The sequence below is a fragment of the Onychomys torridus genome, chromosome 18, assembly GCF_903995425.1.
Source record: "Onychomys torridus chromosome 18, mOncTor1.1, whole genome shotgun sequence".
NCBI lineage: Eukaryota > Metazoa > Chordata > Mammalia > Rodentia > Cricetidae > Onychomys > Onychomys torridus.
In genome coordinates, this window is record NC_050460.1 from 65,602,272 (window position 1) to 65,618,369 (window position 16,098).

Sequence of the window (16,098 nt, forward strand, 5' to 3'; positions counted from 1 at the left end):
TACTTGCTTCACTCCTCCCCAGAGGCATTTAAAAAACTTTAAGGCAGTTGAACTTCCTTCTCTGGCCCCTTATGGTAACTCTTGGATAGGAACACAGATGTCTTAATGAAGTCAGGCAGTTGCTCTTTATTTTGCTGTTTGGGGTCATGACTGATGTAACTTCATCAAAAGGGAGGTGATTAGTGTAACAGAGCCCCAGACCTTAGCACAACTGACTCCATGATGGACGTACCATTCAGGCTGTAAAACTCAGCACTTAGCACCACCTGCGGGAAAAAAATGAAAACAGAGACCTAACCCATCGCAGTCCATAGTTCTGGGAAAGTCTCTAAATGCACTAGCCTTGCTTTTTGGCTTCTGCAGTTCTGCTTCTGGCTAACTGTTCTTGTTAACTGAAGTGTGTCAACCCAGAACGTTTTTTTTGTTGTTGTTGTTTTGTTTTTGTGCTTAAGAGCTCAGAGGTTAAGAGCACTGGCTGTTCTTCCAGAGGTCCTGAGTTCAATTCCCAGCAACCACATAGTGGCTCACAAAGTGGCCCACAGCCATCTACAATGAGAGATCTGGTGCCCTCTTCTGGCCTGCAGGCTGAACACTCACTGTATATATAATAAATAAAATAATAATAATAATAATAATAATAATAATAATAATAAAATGTTTAGCCAGGCGGTGGGGGTGCACGCCTTTAGTCCCAGCACTTGGGAGGCAGAGCCAGGTGGATCTTTGTGAGTTTGAGACCAGCCAGGGCTACAGAGCGAGATCCAAGAAAGGCGCAAAGCAAAACAGAGAAACCCTGTCTCGAGAAAAAAAAAAAAAAAAAAAAAAAAAAACAAGCTCACCCTGAGAAAAGTTCAGGGATACACTGGGGTCCCGAACACCCAGTGTAGTCCCAGCTGGCTAACAATGACTTTCTGTTGGCTTAAACTCATGTCCCAGCAGTCTTCTCTGGTGAACATCCCACAACAATTAGCCATTTCAGAAATGATTACAGAAATGGCTTTAAGCACTTCTATATAATTGTAATGAGTAAATCAACAGTAACTCCTATTAGTGACACTCACTAAGTAGCCCAGGCTGGCCTTGAACTCCCAGAGATCCGACTGCCTCTGCCTCTTGAGTGCTGAGACTAGATGTGCACCACCACACCCAGCTACACATAATTTCCTGAGGCACAGCCTCACCCTACAGGTCAGGCTCTCCCTGTACTTCCTCCATAGACTATGCTGCCCCTAATCATGGTGGTCCTTTTGCCTCTGCTTCCCAAGTGCTGAGACTAGTGGTGTGGCCCACCACTCGGGGCTGCACACAAAGTCAGCCTCACCTGAGTGCCTGGAGCCCATGCTGTTAGCTGTGTTGAAGGCAGCTGCATCGAGGAGGTTGGTTGATAGCAGCTCTAGAAATACTGGGAGGTAACAGTGCACTTGGTCGCAGCTGATGGCCTGGTGGACACACCCCAGCTCAAGCTGAACCTGCTGGGTCTTCTCTGAAAGAATGGGTGATAGTGTGTTGGCCACAGCTGATGGCCTGGTGGACACACCCCAGCTCAAGCTGAACCCGCTGGGTCTTCTCTCCGAAAGAATGGGTGATAGTGTGTTGGCCACAGCTGATGGCCTGGTGGACACCCCAGCTCAAGCTGAACCCGCTGGGTCTTCTCTCTGAAGGGGTGAGGAAGTTAAGAGGCTGCAGGCCTTTGTGGCACAGGCGTGACGGTTCTAGGCGGGCTGCCGAGGCCCGTGTGCTCATTCTCCAGTATCTGCTTCCTCAACTGTTCAGATCTGACAGCTGAGCCAGTGTCTATCCTGTAACTGCTTCGAAATAACATCAGCCAGGGGTGCCTCCCTCCCTCCCTCCCTCCCCTCTAACCCCCCCCTCACTCCCTCTCTCTCTCCTTCTCTCCCTCCCTTCCTCTCCTCTTTCCCTCTCCTCTCTATCCTATTCTGTTCCAATTTTGAGGAAGTGTCTCACTGTTAGCCCAGACTGCCCTTGAACTCATTATCTTCCTGTCTCGGCTTCCCTAGTGCTGGAATTTTTGGAATATACCACCATACCTGGCCTCCAGAATTGGTTTCTGTTGTTTGTAAGTAACAGCCTTACCAGGCAGCTCCATGCTGGAAATGTCTTTAGTTTTATTGTGTCTGCTGAAGTTAACTTTTGTTTGTTTGTTTGTTTGTTTTTGTTTTCCGAGACAGGGTTTCTCTGTGTAACAGCCCTGGCTGTCCTGGAACTCTCTCTGTAAACCAGGCTGGCCTCGAACTCACAGAGATCCACCTGCCTCTGCCTCCTGAGTGCTGGGACTAAAGAGACATGCACCACCACCACCCAGCTTTGCTGGTCAACTTAACAGGTAGCTTTTTTTTTTTTTTAATTGTATTTTAAATAATTTTTTTTAATCTTTTTTTTTTTTTTTTTTTTTCCTGGAGCTGAGGATCGAACCCAGGGCCTTGCACTTGCTAGGCAAGCGCTCTACCGCTGAGCTAAATCTCCAACAGGTAGCATTTTTACTCCACAAGCAACACACTTCCCTGTGGACAAAACATCGGAGAACTGGAGCTACTCAGCTTTCAAGTGCCGGCGTCTCCAAGCAGTGGAATGGCCCCGGGTGAATTCCAGAGCAGAACCGGAGGGGAAGAGGTGAGTTTGGAAGATGCCAGCAAATGGGTGGCGGCCCTGAGGGAGTAAGTGAGGCCATAAATTCCGTTCAGGGCGATTGCATCCAGCAAGAAGGGCAGAGGTTGAAGAGAAAACACCAGAGGACTTGCGTTCCTAAAGCCAGGTGTGGTGACTCACGCCAACAACAATCCCAGCACTTGAGAGGCCGAGGCAGGAGAATTGATGTGAATTCAAAGCATGTGCTACATAGTGAGTTTCCTGCCCGCCTGAGCTGCAGTGAGACTCTACCTCAGGAAAAAAACAAAACAAAATAAAATAAAAGCCAAAGCAGCCGCTGGAAGAAAAGCCACGGACTCCATGAAGCACACAGAAAAGGGGTTGCCAGGGAAGGGGGAAGGGCTGGGGGGGGCCTCCAGGGACGGCAGACCGAGTAGGGGAGAGGGCCTAGTGTGTCATATTCGTGGTCTGCTCGCAGCCCACCTGATGAGCAGAACAGAAACACTGGGGAACTTCATGTTGAGAGGGAGGGATTTCAAGAAGTATACAAGTGGGGACCCAGTGGCCCCCGGCTTTTCAGGCACATTGGCTTGTCGCGGGTGGGGAGGCTGGGCTTGGGAGCTGGCTCCCTGGGAACGCCTCGGTGGAGATTGTTGGTGACGGTGCAGAGTGGTCGCGGCTGCATGTGTTTCTATTTATAGTAGGACTGTAGCCTATGGAAGAAGGTGACCCAGCCCTGCCGCTCCTGGTTGTGGAGAACATGGCCCCTCTGTCTGGTTCCTCCCGCCTGAGTAACTCCCGGTGGGACCCACCTGCTCCTAAGCCCTCCCGTGGAGCCCAATTTCTTCTGCTGACCAGAAGATCTCGGAATTCTCTGCTGCCCGGACACACTGTGTATTCCCTGACCACAGTTCCTAGGTGCAAGGGGAGAAGGGCTTTGCCAAAAGGTGACTTTATTTGGGGTTTCCATCTTAATTCTGACCACACGCAAGTATGGGCCTGTGAGCGAAAGCCAGCCTGTTTTCATATAGCCTGCGGGCTAAGAATGGTTTCACATTTTTTAAAATGATTGTTTTTAAAAAGCAAGAATGTTTCATGACACATGGAAATGATGTGAAATTCATATTTTAGTACCCATAAATAAAAAAGAGTTAAGGACAGAACTTCAGGGACCATCAGTAGAGATGAGCTGAGAGGGTCCAGTCGGTGAGGGAGAGAGCAGCAGGAGAGGCCTGAGAAGCGTGGGGGGCGAGGGCAGGGCAGAGCTGAGCCTTGTTCAAGAGGTTTTCCTGGCAGCCAGAGAGGCTTTCTATCTGTTCCTCACAGAAAGTTTGCAGACTCTGGTTTAGAATCCCAGGTGGGTGGCTGGGGTTTTGGCTCCCAGATAGAATGCTTGTCTAGGGTGTGTGAGCCCTGGGTTCCACCTCCAGAACTGTAAGAAGGCGGTTGTGTAGAGCAGCAGATGGCTGTGTGCCCTGGGTCTCTCCCGTAGAGTGCAAGCCATCTCCAGACTGTCCCCAGCCCTGAAACTGGCTCCTCATCCAGACGCCTAGGAACAGGCACACCACACATCGCTGTTCCACACTCGGAGCCGTACTGTTGTTTTGTTCTGCATTTGGCTACAGTTGCTACTGTGAGGCCTTGAAATAGGGCCCAGGTTTGGCATGTCTCAGAAGCACTGACCAGACCATGTGAACAAAGATGAATTGCTTGGGTTACTTAATTGTTGCATTAGATCTTCCTCACTGCCTCCCCCTCCCCCTCTTTTCTCTATCAAACTTGAAGCATACACAGCAACAGTTTCTTCCTCACCTCCCACTCCTCAGCCCACCGCAATCTGGAGTTGACTCCTACTACAATCCAGAGGGTGTTCAGTCATGCATCCTTCATCTTGTAATTTTTGCCAGAGCGGACCCTCCTCAGCCCTCCTGCATTCAGGGTGGCGCTGGGTAATGCCGGCTTCACCCCCCCCCCCAAGCTTCTGTCACCTGCTGCTGCTCTGTTTCTCTCCCTAGGTGCTCCTGGCACTGCCAGATTCGCGGGGATTGGCAGTGGGAGTCTCTCTCTCTCTCTCTCTCTCTCTCTCTCTCTCTCTCTCTCTCTCCTCTCTCTGCTGCACCCACCCTCCAGGACTAGGTCTCCCTCCTGGCTTTCCTGGCTGTCTTCCCTGCAGATTCTGCCAGCAGGAGGCACTGGCAAAAGATGGAAGGAAAACCCAGAAACTTCCTGCTTCAGTCTCCGATCCGGTGATTGACAGTTGTGGCCCTTGGTGTGGTGGCAGCCATGCCAGGACTCTGGACAACAGCCTCCCAGGAGAAGCTCCTTCTTCAGGATCCTGTGCCTGGTGGCAGCTTCTCAGAATATGTCTCCACAGGGCAACTGCAGGTGTGGACAGGGCTCTGGCTCAGGCTGGGGTAGTGTCTGATCCCAAATACCCATCGCTAGCTGCACTGCGGGCAGCCTCCTCCTTTTGACACCTTAACATCTTTGAAACTGACTTTATAGATGGGGTTCTCTTAGCCTAGCATGCTTGAATCCCAGCACTGGGAGGCTAAGGCTGCTCTGCTGTGAGTTTGAGGCCAGCCTGAGCTCCAGGCATGGCTCAGATTCCTGCCTGGGTCCCATGTGTTGGCTGATGAGGTCGGCCCCCTGCAGGCCTGTGTCTATTTTTTTTTTTTTTTTTTTTTTTTTTTTTTGGTTTTTCGAGACAGGGTTTCTCTGTGTAGCTTTGCACCTTTCCTGGAACTCACTTGGTAGACCAGGCTGGCCTCGAACTCACAAAGATCCACCTGCCTCTGCCTCCTGAGTGCTGGGATTAAAGGCATGTGCCACCATCGCCCGGCTTTTTTTTTTAAATTTATTATGTATACGGTGTTCTGTCTGCATGTATGACTGCAAGCCAGAAGAGGGCATCAGATCTTGTTACAGATGGTTGTGAGCCACCATGTGGGTGCTAGGAATTGAACTCAGGACCTCTGGAAGAGCAGTCAGCACTCTTAACCTCTGAGCCATCTCTCCAGCCCCCCCCCCCCCCCCGTGTCTATTTTTGCCCCTCCTTGGTGATTTGACCCTCTGCTTCATCCTGTGTGCTCATAGCTCCCCAAATCAGACTCACCATCCACACCGGGGATCCATCGTCATCCACCTCACCGCCTCTGTGGGCTGTTCCACAGCACCCTAAATTTAACACATTTAAGAGCATATTTACTCTCTTTGTCCCCCCTCCTCTTTCTCTCCGTCTTCCTCCCCTTCCTTCCCCCTTGCCTCCTCTAACCCAGGGCCTCATGCGTCCTAGACAAGTGCTTTACCACTGAACTACAGCATCCCTTACCCCACACACATTTTTTCTGAGGCAGGTTCTCAATGAGTTACTCAGGCTGGCCTTGAACTCACTCTGTAGCCTCACCTTGAACTTGCAGTCTTGTACTGCGGGCTCCCAAGTAGCTGGGGTTACAGGTGTGCCCCACCAGGCCCGGCCTCTCCATCTTTCCACAAGTGCTCAGCAGCCTGACTTCAGCTCCTACGCCTCCCATCTCACTGTCCTAGCACATTTCCCTTGATTCTGGGACCTCCTTGTCCCCAGCTGCTGGGGACAAGGCTGCACTGGCATCTTCACCCTTGTCAAATGGGGCTCTAGACCCTTGGCCATGGTGTTAGTTTTCCTCAAGCTTCAGTTGTTTGAGATGTCAGAATAGTCACTCAGAAATGATAGAATTGGCTGGCTGTGGTGCAGCACTGCTTTAATCCCACCCAGCACTCTGGGAGTCAGAGGCAGGCAGGTTTCTATGGGTTCAAAGCCAGCCTGGTCTACAGAGTGAATTCCAGGCCGGCTAAGGCTACACAGTGAGACTTTCTCTCAAAATAATAATGATAATAATAATGATGATGTTATTTTGTATCATGCCTTTTTTTTGGTTTTTTGTTTTGGTTTGGTTTTTGGTTGTTTTTTTTTTCCCCATCCATTCATCCATCTATCTGTCTGTCTGTCTGTCTTGCCACACTGGGCATTGAGCTCAGTGCCTGCACGTACTAAGCCAGGGCTTTCCACTGAGTTACATCCATCGCCAGCATGTCCCCCAGCGTGTTGACGTCAGTGTTGCCGACACGGCCCCTCTTTGTGCCATGTCAGAGCCTGCGTGTCCAGCTCTTGCCTGGATTTCTAGTGTATCACAATGTGCCTCATCACCATGGGAACTTGTGGGCAACCTTTACAACCTTTCCTGTTACCATCACCGAGGCTGCAGAGGAGTAGCCATGCCTTTGACCCTCATGCACCCGCCCTGCCCATCCCTGGAACTCTTTTCTCTCACATTCTGGTCAAATTGATTTCCCTTCAAGTCTCTTATGTCAGGTCCTCTTGTTATTGCTGTGATAAAATACTTAACAAAAGCAATGTAAGGAAGGCAGGGCTGGCTGTGGCTCCGCCTTCGGGGACAGCCCGCGATGGTGGGAAAGTTAGGCCTCAGGAGTGAGGGGGCTGGCTGTGGTGTACATGGAGTCAAGAAGCAGACGGGCACACCGAGGATCAGCTTTTTCTTTCCTTTTAGGCAGGGCAGGACCCCAGCATCATGTGTGAAACCAGGCATACTTAGGGTGCCTTCTCATTTCAGTTCATTCAACCGGGAAATTTCCTCACAGACCCATCTAGAGGCTGTTTCCATGTGATTCTAAATTTCAAGTTGACAGTCAGACAAATTCTCACAGTGCTAAAAGTTGTCCTGTGTCCCCTTTATCCCCCTAACCTCATACAACCTCTTAAAGTCTCAACACACTCTTGTCCTGGGGTTCGGGGGATCGAAGCCAGGGCCACAGGCATGCCAGGCAAGTGTCCCCCTGCCGAGCCTCACCCTCAGCCCTTGGCACAGTCTCATGCAAACACATGGCATCTGTGTTAGTCCTTGGTCCTGTAGCTCCTAAAGACAGGACTGTGCCTCACAGGAGTCTCCCCGTGGTCAGGTTCCTGTCGTCCTGACAAAATGAGATCACTTGAAAGGAAGATTTACTTCGGCTCCTGGTTTCAGTTCCTGGTCACTTGGCGTCATCATCTGAGTCTGTGGCAAGGCAGAGCACAGCAGGGAGCGAGTGGAGCTGCAGAGTGGCCGAGAGGGAGAGGGAGGGTGGCCATAAGACTGTCATGTCATCATGTCCTCCAATTAGCCCTACCTTCTAATGTCCCTACTGCCTCCCAAGAGCGCCGTCAGCTAGGCCAAGCCTTCCACACACGAGCCTTTGGGACATTTCAAGATGGTGGTACCCCTTATTCATGAGGGACCCATTTCAAGACCTCTGCAAAAGCAACAGACAGTATACACACACACACACACACACACACACACACGTTTATTGTGGTGGTTAATCACCCTGGAAACTTTAAAATCCTACAGGGTCTATCACACAGATAAATCCTGTGTGTAGGATGGGCCCATCAGTAGGATTTCTAGTGGCAAGTATGGGCACCAGGACCTCTAGACTCTTTGGTTTTGCAATGACAGTTTGGCTATTAACAGGGTCCTGCCATCCTGGTGAGGAGGATGTCTTTAAATTTTTTTTTTTTTTTTTTACTTTATGTGTGGGCATTTTTCCTGCACGTATGTCTGTGCAACATGCGTGTGTACCATGTGTGTGCACTATGTGTGTGCTTGGTGCCTATGGAGGCCAGAAGAGGGTGTCAGATCCCCTGGAACTGGAGTTACAGATGGTTGTGAGCCACTGTGTGGGTGCTGGGAATTGAACCCAAGTCTTTTAGAAGAACGGCCAGTGCTGTTACTGCCCGAGCCTTCTCTCTACCTCAAGGATGTCCTTGACCCCCTTCTTGGAAGCCTCATCCATATATTTCTCGTACTAGGCCACCTTGGAGATGGACTGTTGGGTAGTATAAAACTGGACCCCATGGCCACCACCTGTCACATGGACCTGGATGTCCACACCACAAACTGTTCTTTGTCCAGGAACAGACTGGCTCCAGTAGCTTGCATTTCAGCATGTGGTCCCATCACCACGAGGGACACCTGGTCATCTTGATGAAACTATTTCCTCATTTGCATTGTGCCATGGTTGTGCTGTCTTCCTAAGTCTGAAGACCTGTGTGGACTGGAGCAGACCTGAGTGCCTCGGCACATGCTGCTGCTATTGGTAGTTTAATCTTAGTCGTCAACACAACTGGATCTAGAATCACCATGGGAACACTGCTGGGTGTACCTATGAGAGTGTTCTGGAAAGGTCACCATGGAAACACACTGCTGGGTGTACCTATGAGGGTGTTCTGGAAAGGTCACCATGGAAACACACTGCTGGGTGTATCTATGACGGTGTTTCCAGAAAGGTTTAAAGCAGGAGGGATGACCTGCTCTAAAGACGAGCCTGCGGGCTGGGGTCCGAGATTGACTAAAAGGGAGAAAGATCTCCCTGGGGTCTCGGAGGAAGAAGTGGGGTCTGAGAACCAATAGGAAATTCAGCCCATCACAGTGTCCTGCCAGCAGGCAGCGCACTCTGAACGTTAGGCAGTTAGTTCTGTTTCCTGACCCGATTCGATGTGACCAGTGGCCTTGTGCCCTGTCACCATGCCTTCCCCACCATGACGAACCGTCTCCCCACAAACCCTAAACCAACACACACCTTCCTCCTTAAGCCGCTGCACACCCACTGTGACCACAACAACAAGAAAAGGAACAAACACACACTCTGTGTGCACATGCACAGCACAAGAAACTAATACACACGTATATATGTGCACAGAAGCAGTGCATTTCACATATATAATAAAGCTTATTCAGTTATAGTAATAAGACAGACCACCACCACCAACATGTTATTGTAAAAGTTAAGAGAGGGGCCAGCACCATGGCTCAGCGGGTCCAAGTGTGTGCTGGGTAAAGCTCGCAGCCTGTTTGATTCCTGGAGCCCACAGAGAAAGGAGGGAACAGACTCTTGAAAGTGGTTCTTTGATCTCCACATCTATGTCAACCACACACACGGGCGCATGCATGTTCTCTCTCACACACACAGGTGCACACACATGCACACATGGTATCTGATAGTCAACCACTTTCCCCGTTCTTTCCGAAGCCACAGCCCTCACCTTTTCACCTACAGGAAGCCTTTTAAAGCTTGACCTTCTGTTGTTCCAAGTCTCCTCCCTCCTCTTGCCCTTTGGGGCCGTTCTTAGTTAAAGCAAGGGTCACTGGAACACAGGCACTCACTGCAGCAACAATCTAACCCATAAATACCTCAGTGACCGCATGGGCAGGTGGCCAGTATGGCGTGAGATCCTGGGCAAACATAATTCACACCTCGGAGTGGTGATACACTGTGCACCCCCATAAAGCTTGCCTGGGGATCAGAGGACAGAGCCAGCCACTGTATTAAACACAGAAGTCAGGCAGTGGTGGCACACGCCTTTAATCCTAGCATTCGGGAGGCAGAGGCAGGCGGATCTCTGTGAGTTCGAGGCCACACTGGGAACGGAGCCAGGCGTGGTGGCACACGCCTTTAATCCAGCACTAGGAAGAAAGGTAGATGGCCAGGCACAGAAAGGTGTACAAGTGTGAGTAAACAGGAAGTCTTGCTCTTAAAGCTGAGGATTTTGTAGAGGTAAGAACTTGTAGCAGGCTTGTTCTGTCTCTCTGATCTTTCAACTTTCACCCCAATATCTGGCTCCAGGTTTTCTATTAATAAGACCATTTGCCAATTCGGCAGGATGGAGTGAGGTAAGTGTAAGGATTCTGTCCTTAATTACATCACCAGCCTGCGACTGCGTCCCAGCCTAAAAAGCGGGCATGCCCTCTGTGCGTTCCTTTCTCTTTTCCGCTCTCTTTCCTTCTGTGTGTTCTCCCCCCTCCACGTGGTCTCTTTCCCTCTCTTCCTCTCTCCCTCTCTCTCCCAATAAAGCTCTAGGAAAGTAACCATGGCTTGTGACTCCCCTCCATCAGCATGGCTGCTGTGGGCGGCCGCCAGCCATGAGCACCGGTGCAAAACTCAAAACCTGTTATGCTGGTGTGGTGGCTCACCCCTGTAGCCCCAGCACTCAGGAGTGAGGCCGGAGGACCACAGAATTCGAGGCCAGCCTGGGCTACATAGTGAGACCATGTCTGCCCTTCCCCAGCCTTGGGTTCAATTCCCAGCACCAAATGAATCAGGCATGATGGAGCCTCCCTGTACCCTGTAATCTCAGCACTGTGTTTGTGGAGGCTTGAGGGTCACAGTGAATTCCAGGCCAGCCTGCAGTACAGAGTGAGACCCTGTTTCAACCCCTCTTGCAAAGTCTTGAGTTCGGTTCCCAGCACGGGGTAAACCAGGTATGATGGTGCTTGCCTGTAATCTCAGCACTGATCAGAAGTTCAAGGTCATCCTCAGATGCATACTGAGTTCTAGGCCAGCCTGGGGTGCATGAGACCCTGTCTTTGCCCCACCCCAAACAACACGACAAAATATGTCCCCCCAAATATTGTTTATTTCTATAATTTTCTACTGGGTATTTGCAGGCTGAAGTTGATTCCAAGTACTGACCTCTGGAAGATGCAATGCAACCTAAGAGAGGCCAGCTGGAATTTGTAGCCCCCGCGTTCCGAGTGATTCGGCCTCGTTATGGCGTTCTGCCGCCAGGCGGCGCTGCTCTGGAGACCCAGACAGCCACCTGCTGGAGCAGGGCCTTCCACCAGGAGGCAGAGGTCCCCAGAGCCGCCCTTCTTGGCCCAGCCTCCCCGCCCGGCTGGCCCAGAGTCAAGTCTTCAAGAGGTGGCTGGCCCCAAGCCTCTCCTTAGCGACTGATGATGTCAAATTCTACACTTCTGTGATTGGTTTAGCCGAAATGAGACAGACAGCAATTGGAGATGCTCTGTGGAAACATGATGTGGATCTGGAAGGGAGCTGGGCACCCGGGACTCAGTGGTAGCTCTCATTTACTGAGGGTGTAAAGGTATGGACAATGAGCAGAAGCCAGGAGCCGGGCTGCTGCAGCTGCTGCAGTTTCTGTGGCTGCTCCCCCACACCTGGGCGGGGCCCGAAGGTAAGACCCTGGCTCCCTTCACGCGTCCCTGAGGATGAGTCTTGGGCTTGATGAGTACCGGGAGGGGTCTGTGTCAGTGGAAACTTGGGGAGAGGGCTGCTGTTCGCGGATGGCAAGCACCCCAGGCATTTCACAGGCCCTGTCTGCGCGCAGACTTAACAGCTTAAGAGACCTGTGCACGATCACAGCGTGGGGAATGACAGAGCCGGGGTTGGAACAAAGTCAGAATCATTGCCCAGCCAAGTGTGGTGGCGCAGGGCAGTAATCCCAGCACTTAGAAAAGTGAGGGCAGGATGGTCAAGAGCCCAAGGCCAGCCTCAGCTACAGAGCAAGGCCGGGTCTCAAACCTCTGCACGGTGATTTACATTCCAGGAAGTCAGGATTCCTGCTCTAGTCTGTTGTCAACTCGGCTCTTAGTTTGTTCTCAGGGACAGTTGTAAGCGCAACCTGGAAGGTCCCCTCACAGTGTGTTTGTTATTCTGGGTGTTCGTTGAAAAGGCTCCTTCTGTCTCGGGGATTCCTGTCAGAAGTTTCAAAGTAGATTGTTATTCCCCGTGGCCAGGGGTTCAGGTCCCCCAGGCCTGTCTGTTCATGGTCTGGAGTGTTTAGTCAGGGAGAGGCTGTCAGACAGGTGGGGTGGCCCTGCGGTGGCCCAGCAGGTCCAGAGACTGCCTTACTTTACACTTGGGACTGGGCAGCCTAGACCACATCATTATGGCTTAGGGAGGCCATGGCCCTTCCCCAGACCCCTCAAGGCGGGAGTCACACCACTGGCTTCTGAATTAGATAAAGGTGTCCACCGTGCAGGGGTCCTGGGCTTGGTGAGGCGTTCAGGTTCACTCCAGGGCTGGTGCCTTTGAGCAGGACTCAGGCACGGCAGAACGGCGTGCATCCGTTACTTCCTTCTGAGACGTTTGCTTTCTTTCTTTGTTTGTTTGATTTTTCTGAGACAGTCTCATGTGTCCCAGGGTGGCTCTATGTAGCTGAGGCTGATTTTGGACCCCTGGTGCCCCGCCCTCTTTACCTCCCAAGTACTGGCATCCCAGATGTGTGTCACCACGCCTGGCTCTGCTCTTTACAGGTGTAGACAGTTGCTTTTTCATGCGTAAGGAGGAACCTGCAACAAGTGCAGGAGGGGCGAGGCCATCTCTACTGCACCCCCAAAGAGAGACCTTACCGTTTTCTACCTTCAAGAGAAAGTCCCTGAACTCAGCCTGTCTTTACAGCTCCTCCTCCGGTGTGGTGGGATGGCCTGCAAAACCACACGTTCCGGCACACTGTGTTCTGCCAGGACGGGAACCCCAGCATAGGGCTGTCTGAGTCCTATGATGAAGACCAGCTCTTCACCTACGACTTCTCCCGGAACACCCGAGTACCCCGGCTGCCCGACTTTGCAGGCTGGGCTCAGGAACAGGGAGACGCCTCTGCCATTTCATTTGACAAGGACTTCTGTGAAATATTGATCCAGCAAGTGGGCCCGAAGTATGAAGGGTTAATCCCAGTGTCCAGAGGTCAGGAACAAGGAGTGGAGTTTGGGGGGCTGCAGCCTCACTCCCCCAAACTTCACGTCTCTCACCCTCCACACCCCCTTGTTCTGCTTGCTTTTCTTTTCTGCCCCGACACTTCTCCCCACAAGCTGCAGTGTGTCTGCTGTGTCTGTGTGGGAAGGAGACGTCGAAGGCGCTGGAAAGCCGCTGAAATTGATGAAGTTACGGGGCCAGTTCGCCCCACTGAACCAATGTCAGCATCCTCATTACTGTGCCCTTAAGATGGATTGGAGAATGGAGGAATCCAGGGATGAGCTTCCTGAGAAGCCAGGGTCGGACACCAACCTGGATACACACAGGAAGTCAGCCAGAGTCAGACACCAACCTGGATACACACAGGAAGTCAGCCAGGGTCAGATGTCAACCTGGATACACACAGGAAGTCAGCCAGGGTCAGATGTCAACCTGGATACACACAGGAAGTCAGCCAGGGCCGACACCAACATGGATACACACAGGAAGTCAGCCAGGGCTCTCATTACAGATGGTTGTGAGCCACCATGTGGTTGCTGGGAATTGAACTCAGGGCCTCTGGAAGAGCAGTCAGTGCTCTTAACCTCTGAGCCATCTCTCTGCCTACTGCTGCCATGAAAAGCAACATGTAAAGACACTGGTAAGCCACAAGCCATGTGGCAAAGTATAGACTAACAGAAATGGGTTAATTTAAGATAGAAAAGGTAGATAGCAAGTAGCCTGCCACGGCCACACAGTTTATAAGCAATATAAGTTTCTGTGTGCTTTCTTGGTTGGGTCTGAGCGACTGTGGGACTGGCGGGTAATGGAGATTTGTCCTGACTGGGCCAGGCAGGAAAACTCTTAACTACACAGGGCCGACACCAACCTGGATACACACAGGAAGTCAGCCAGGGTCAGATGTCAACCTGGAGTCAGACAGAGGGGTCCACGGTGTCCTATCTGCAGTTCCTGCCAGGAAGTCCCTTCCCCACGCCCCAGATGTCCTCATCTCTGTCTTGGCTCCATCTGCCCTCCATGTGTCTCCACTCTCTCCAAACAGTGGCACTGTCTAAAGGTCTCCCTTCTTTTCCTGGCACCCGCCCCCCCAGGTTTGCCTGTGCCTGAGGTGTTCACACTGAAGCCCCTGGAGTTTGGCAAGCCCAACACGCTGGTCTGCTTCATCAGCAATCTCTTCCCGCCGACCTTGACTGTGACTTGGCAGCATCACTTCAAACCCGTGGAGGGAGCCAGCCCCACGTTCATCTCGGCCATCGACGGGCTCACCTTCCAGGCATTCTCTTACTTAAACTTCACACCAGAACCCTTTGACCTCTACTCCTGCCTCGTGACACATGAGATTGACAGCTACACACCAATTGCCCACTGGGGTGAGGCCCTTTCCCCTGGAGTCTGCTCCTTTGTGGGGTGGAAAGGCTCAGGCCCAGGGGAGGGGTCCTCTTGTTTTCCTGTCTCACTCTAGCTAGCTTCATGCTTCCCTGCCTCAATCTCCCTCGAGATTCCCGAGTCCCTCTGGGCAGAGTGCCCCACCCCCCCCCCCCGGGCCCCCAGGCTGACCTCACTCTTCCTGCTCTAGTACCCCAGAACGCCCTGCCTTCAGAACTCCTAGAGAATGTGCTGTGTGGTGTGGCCTTTGGCCTAGGTGTGCTGGGCATCATCATGGGCATTGCCTTCTTCATCTGGTCCCAGAAGCCTTGCTCAGTTGGTGAGTCATTTGGGAGAGTGAGGGAACCAGGTACGAGGGAGCCAGTGTGGGTGTGCCAGAAGTCTCCTCTGGTTTGGGGAGCAAACAATGATAGAGAGATTGGGTGTGGGGCCTGTACGCAGCACGATGGGGCTACACCCTGCTATCTGGTGACCCTGTTATAGACAGTTATTGGGGACCACAGAAATAGCTTTGAGTAGGGAGTGAGGTGACCTGGGGACCTATAAGAAAGATGCTTAGGAGGGCAGAGGGTGGATACAAAGAGACAGGAAGGTGAGTGGGACAGTGATGCGTGATGTGAAAGACACAAAGGACAAATAAAAAGGAGGGAAAAAAAGATGCTTGGAGGTGACCTGAGAACAAGGACTCAGCTAGGTGTGCTGTGAGGTGGGGGGGAGGGGGGCTAGGGAGGGAAGAGGGTCTTCCTGGTGACGTTCCTGCACCCTGCTTTCTCCTCAGACTGATTCTCGACCAGAGCTTGGAACAGCACAGGCCTTGCCCGCAGGGATACCCACGCTTCTCGTGCCTACCCAGGCCTCTCATTGGAGCAGAAGTCCCTGGGACTCCGCAGGATGTGTGCCAGTGTGCAGGTGTCTCGGCTGAGGGTCTGCTGTCCCTGGACTTGCATCCAGAACAGCCCGGATCAGGAGCCTAGGGCAGCACCCACCACCGCCTCATGCCTTCCCACTTCAAAGAAATAAACCTTATTTCTTAACATTAGCTTGACCTCTCCCCCATTCTAGCCAAACATTCTATCGCCACGCCACACCGCAGCCCACTGGGCCGCCTTCTTAACTTGTTGGATTTGCTCTGGACTCCTGACTTGAGTGGTTTGTCATTTCAGATTCAGCATTTCTTAACCTGGACACAGCTCATTAGACAGGGAGACAGCAAAGTCCCTCTCCCAGCCAAGCTCCTGTCCCCTGATCGCAGCGGAGCTGGTGAAGGCTTGTTTGTTATCCCATCGGCTTGTGTGAAATACATGAGAGAGGGCGCTAGAGTTTCTGTGATCAATAAAATGGTTGAGGAAATTGCATGTGTTTCTGGATCCCCCAAACGATGTTGCCAGAAGCTGTTTATGCTCTTTCCCCTGAGAAATACCAGCTCCTTCACCCCTCTGGGTACCTGGGAAAACATGAGTTCTGGGACAGAAGGCTCTGCCTCTAGCTGCTCTCTGATTGGTCAGATGGTTCAGTACAGACATCTTCTTTGAGCTCCTAAAGTGAAGTGGGAGCAGCTGGTGAGGGCATGTGTTCATGGCC

At 51.9% G+C, this 16,098-nt stretch overlaps 1 protein-coding gene across 2 annotated transcripts; it reads left to right on the top strand.

Annotated features, from left to right (window-relative positions):
* The first annotated feature begins 2,439 nt into the window (after nt 1-2,439).
* On the top strand, nt 2,440-15,556 carry LOC118569952 (class II histocompatibility antigen, M alpha chain). Of its 2 annotated transcripts, none has more exons than XM_036168250.1 (7): nt 2,440-2,631; nt 3,309-4,992; nt 11,088-11,611; nt 12,838-13,122; nt 14,223-14,501; nt 14,708-14,836; nt 15,296-15,556. In XM_036168250.1, the coding sequence occupies exons 3-7, from the start codon at nt 11,524-11,526 to the stop codon at nt 15,298-15,300; spliced, it is 786 nt and encodes a 261-aa protein (XP_036024143.1). In that variant the 5' UTR covers nt 2,440-2,631; nt 3,309-4,992; nt 11,088-11,523; the 3' UTR covers nt 15,301-15,556. The 2 variants fall into 2 exon arrangements, with proteins under 2 accessions (XP_036024143.1, XP_036024144.1); XM_036168251.1 differs by having other exon boundaries at nt 3,312-4,992.
* Nucleotides 15,557-16,098: the final 542 nt, after the last annotated feature.

Excerpts from the sequence above, each read along its gene's own strand:
- LOC118569952 (XM_036168250.1), top strand. The coding sequence starts at position 11,524 with ATGGACAATGAGCAGAAGCCAGGAGCCGGGCTGCTGCAGCTGCTGCAG. Across the intron at positions 11,612-12,837 it reads CACCTGGGCGGGGCCCGAAG|CTCCTCCTCCGGTGTGGTGG; the intron begins GTAAGACCCTGG and ends CTGTCTTTACAG. Across the intron at positions 13,123-14,222 it reads GTTAATCCCAGTGTCCAGAG|GTTTGCCTGTGCCTGAGGTG; the intron begins GTCAGGAACAAG and ends CCGCCCCCCCAG.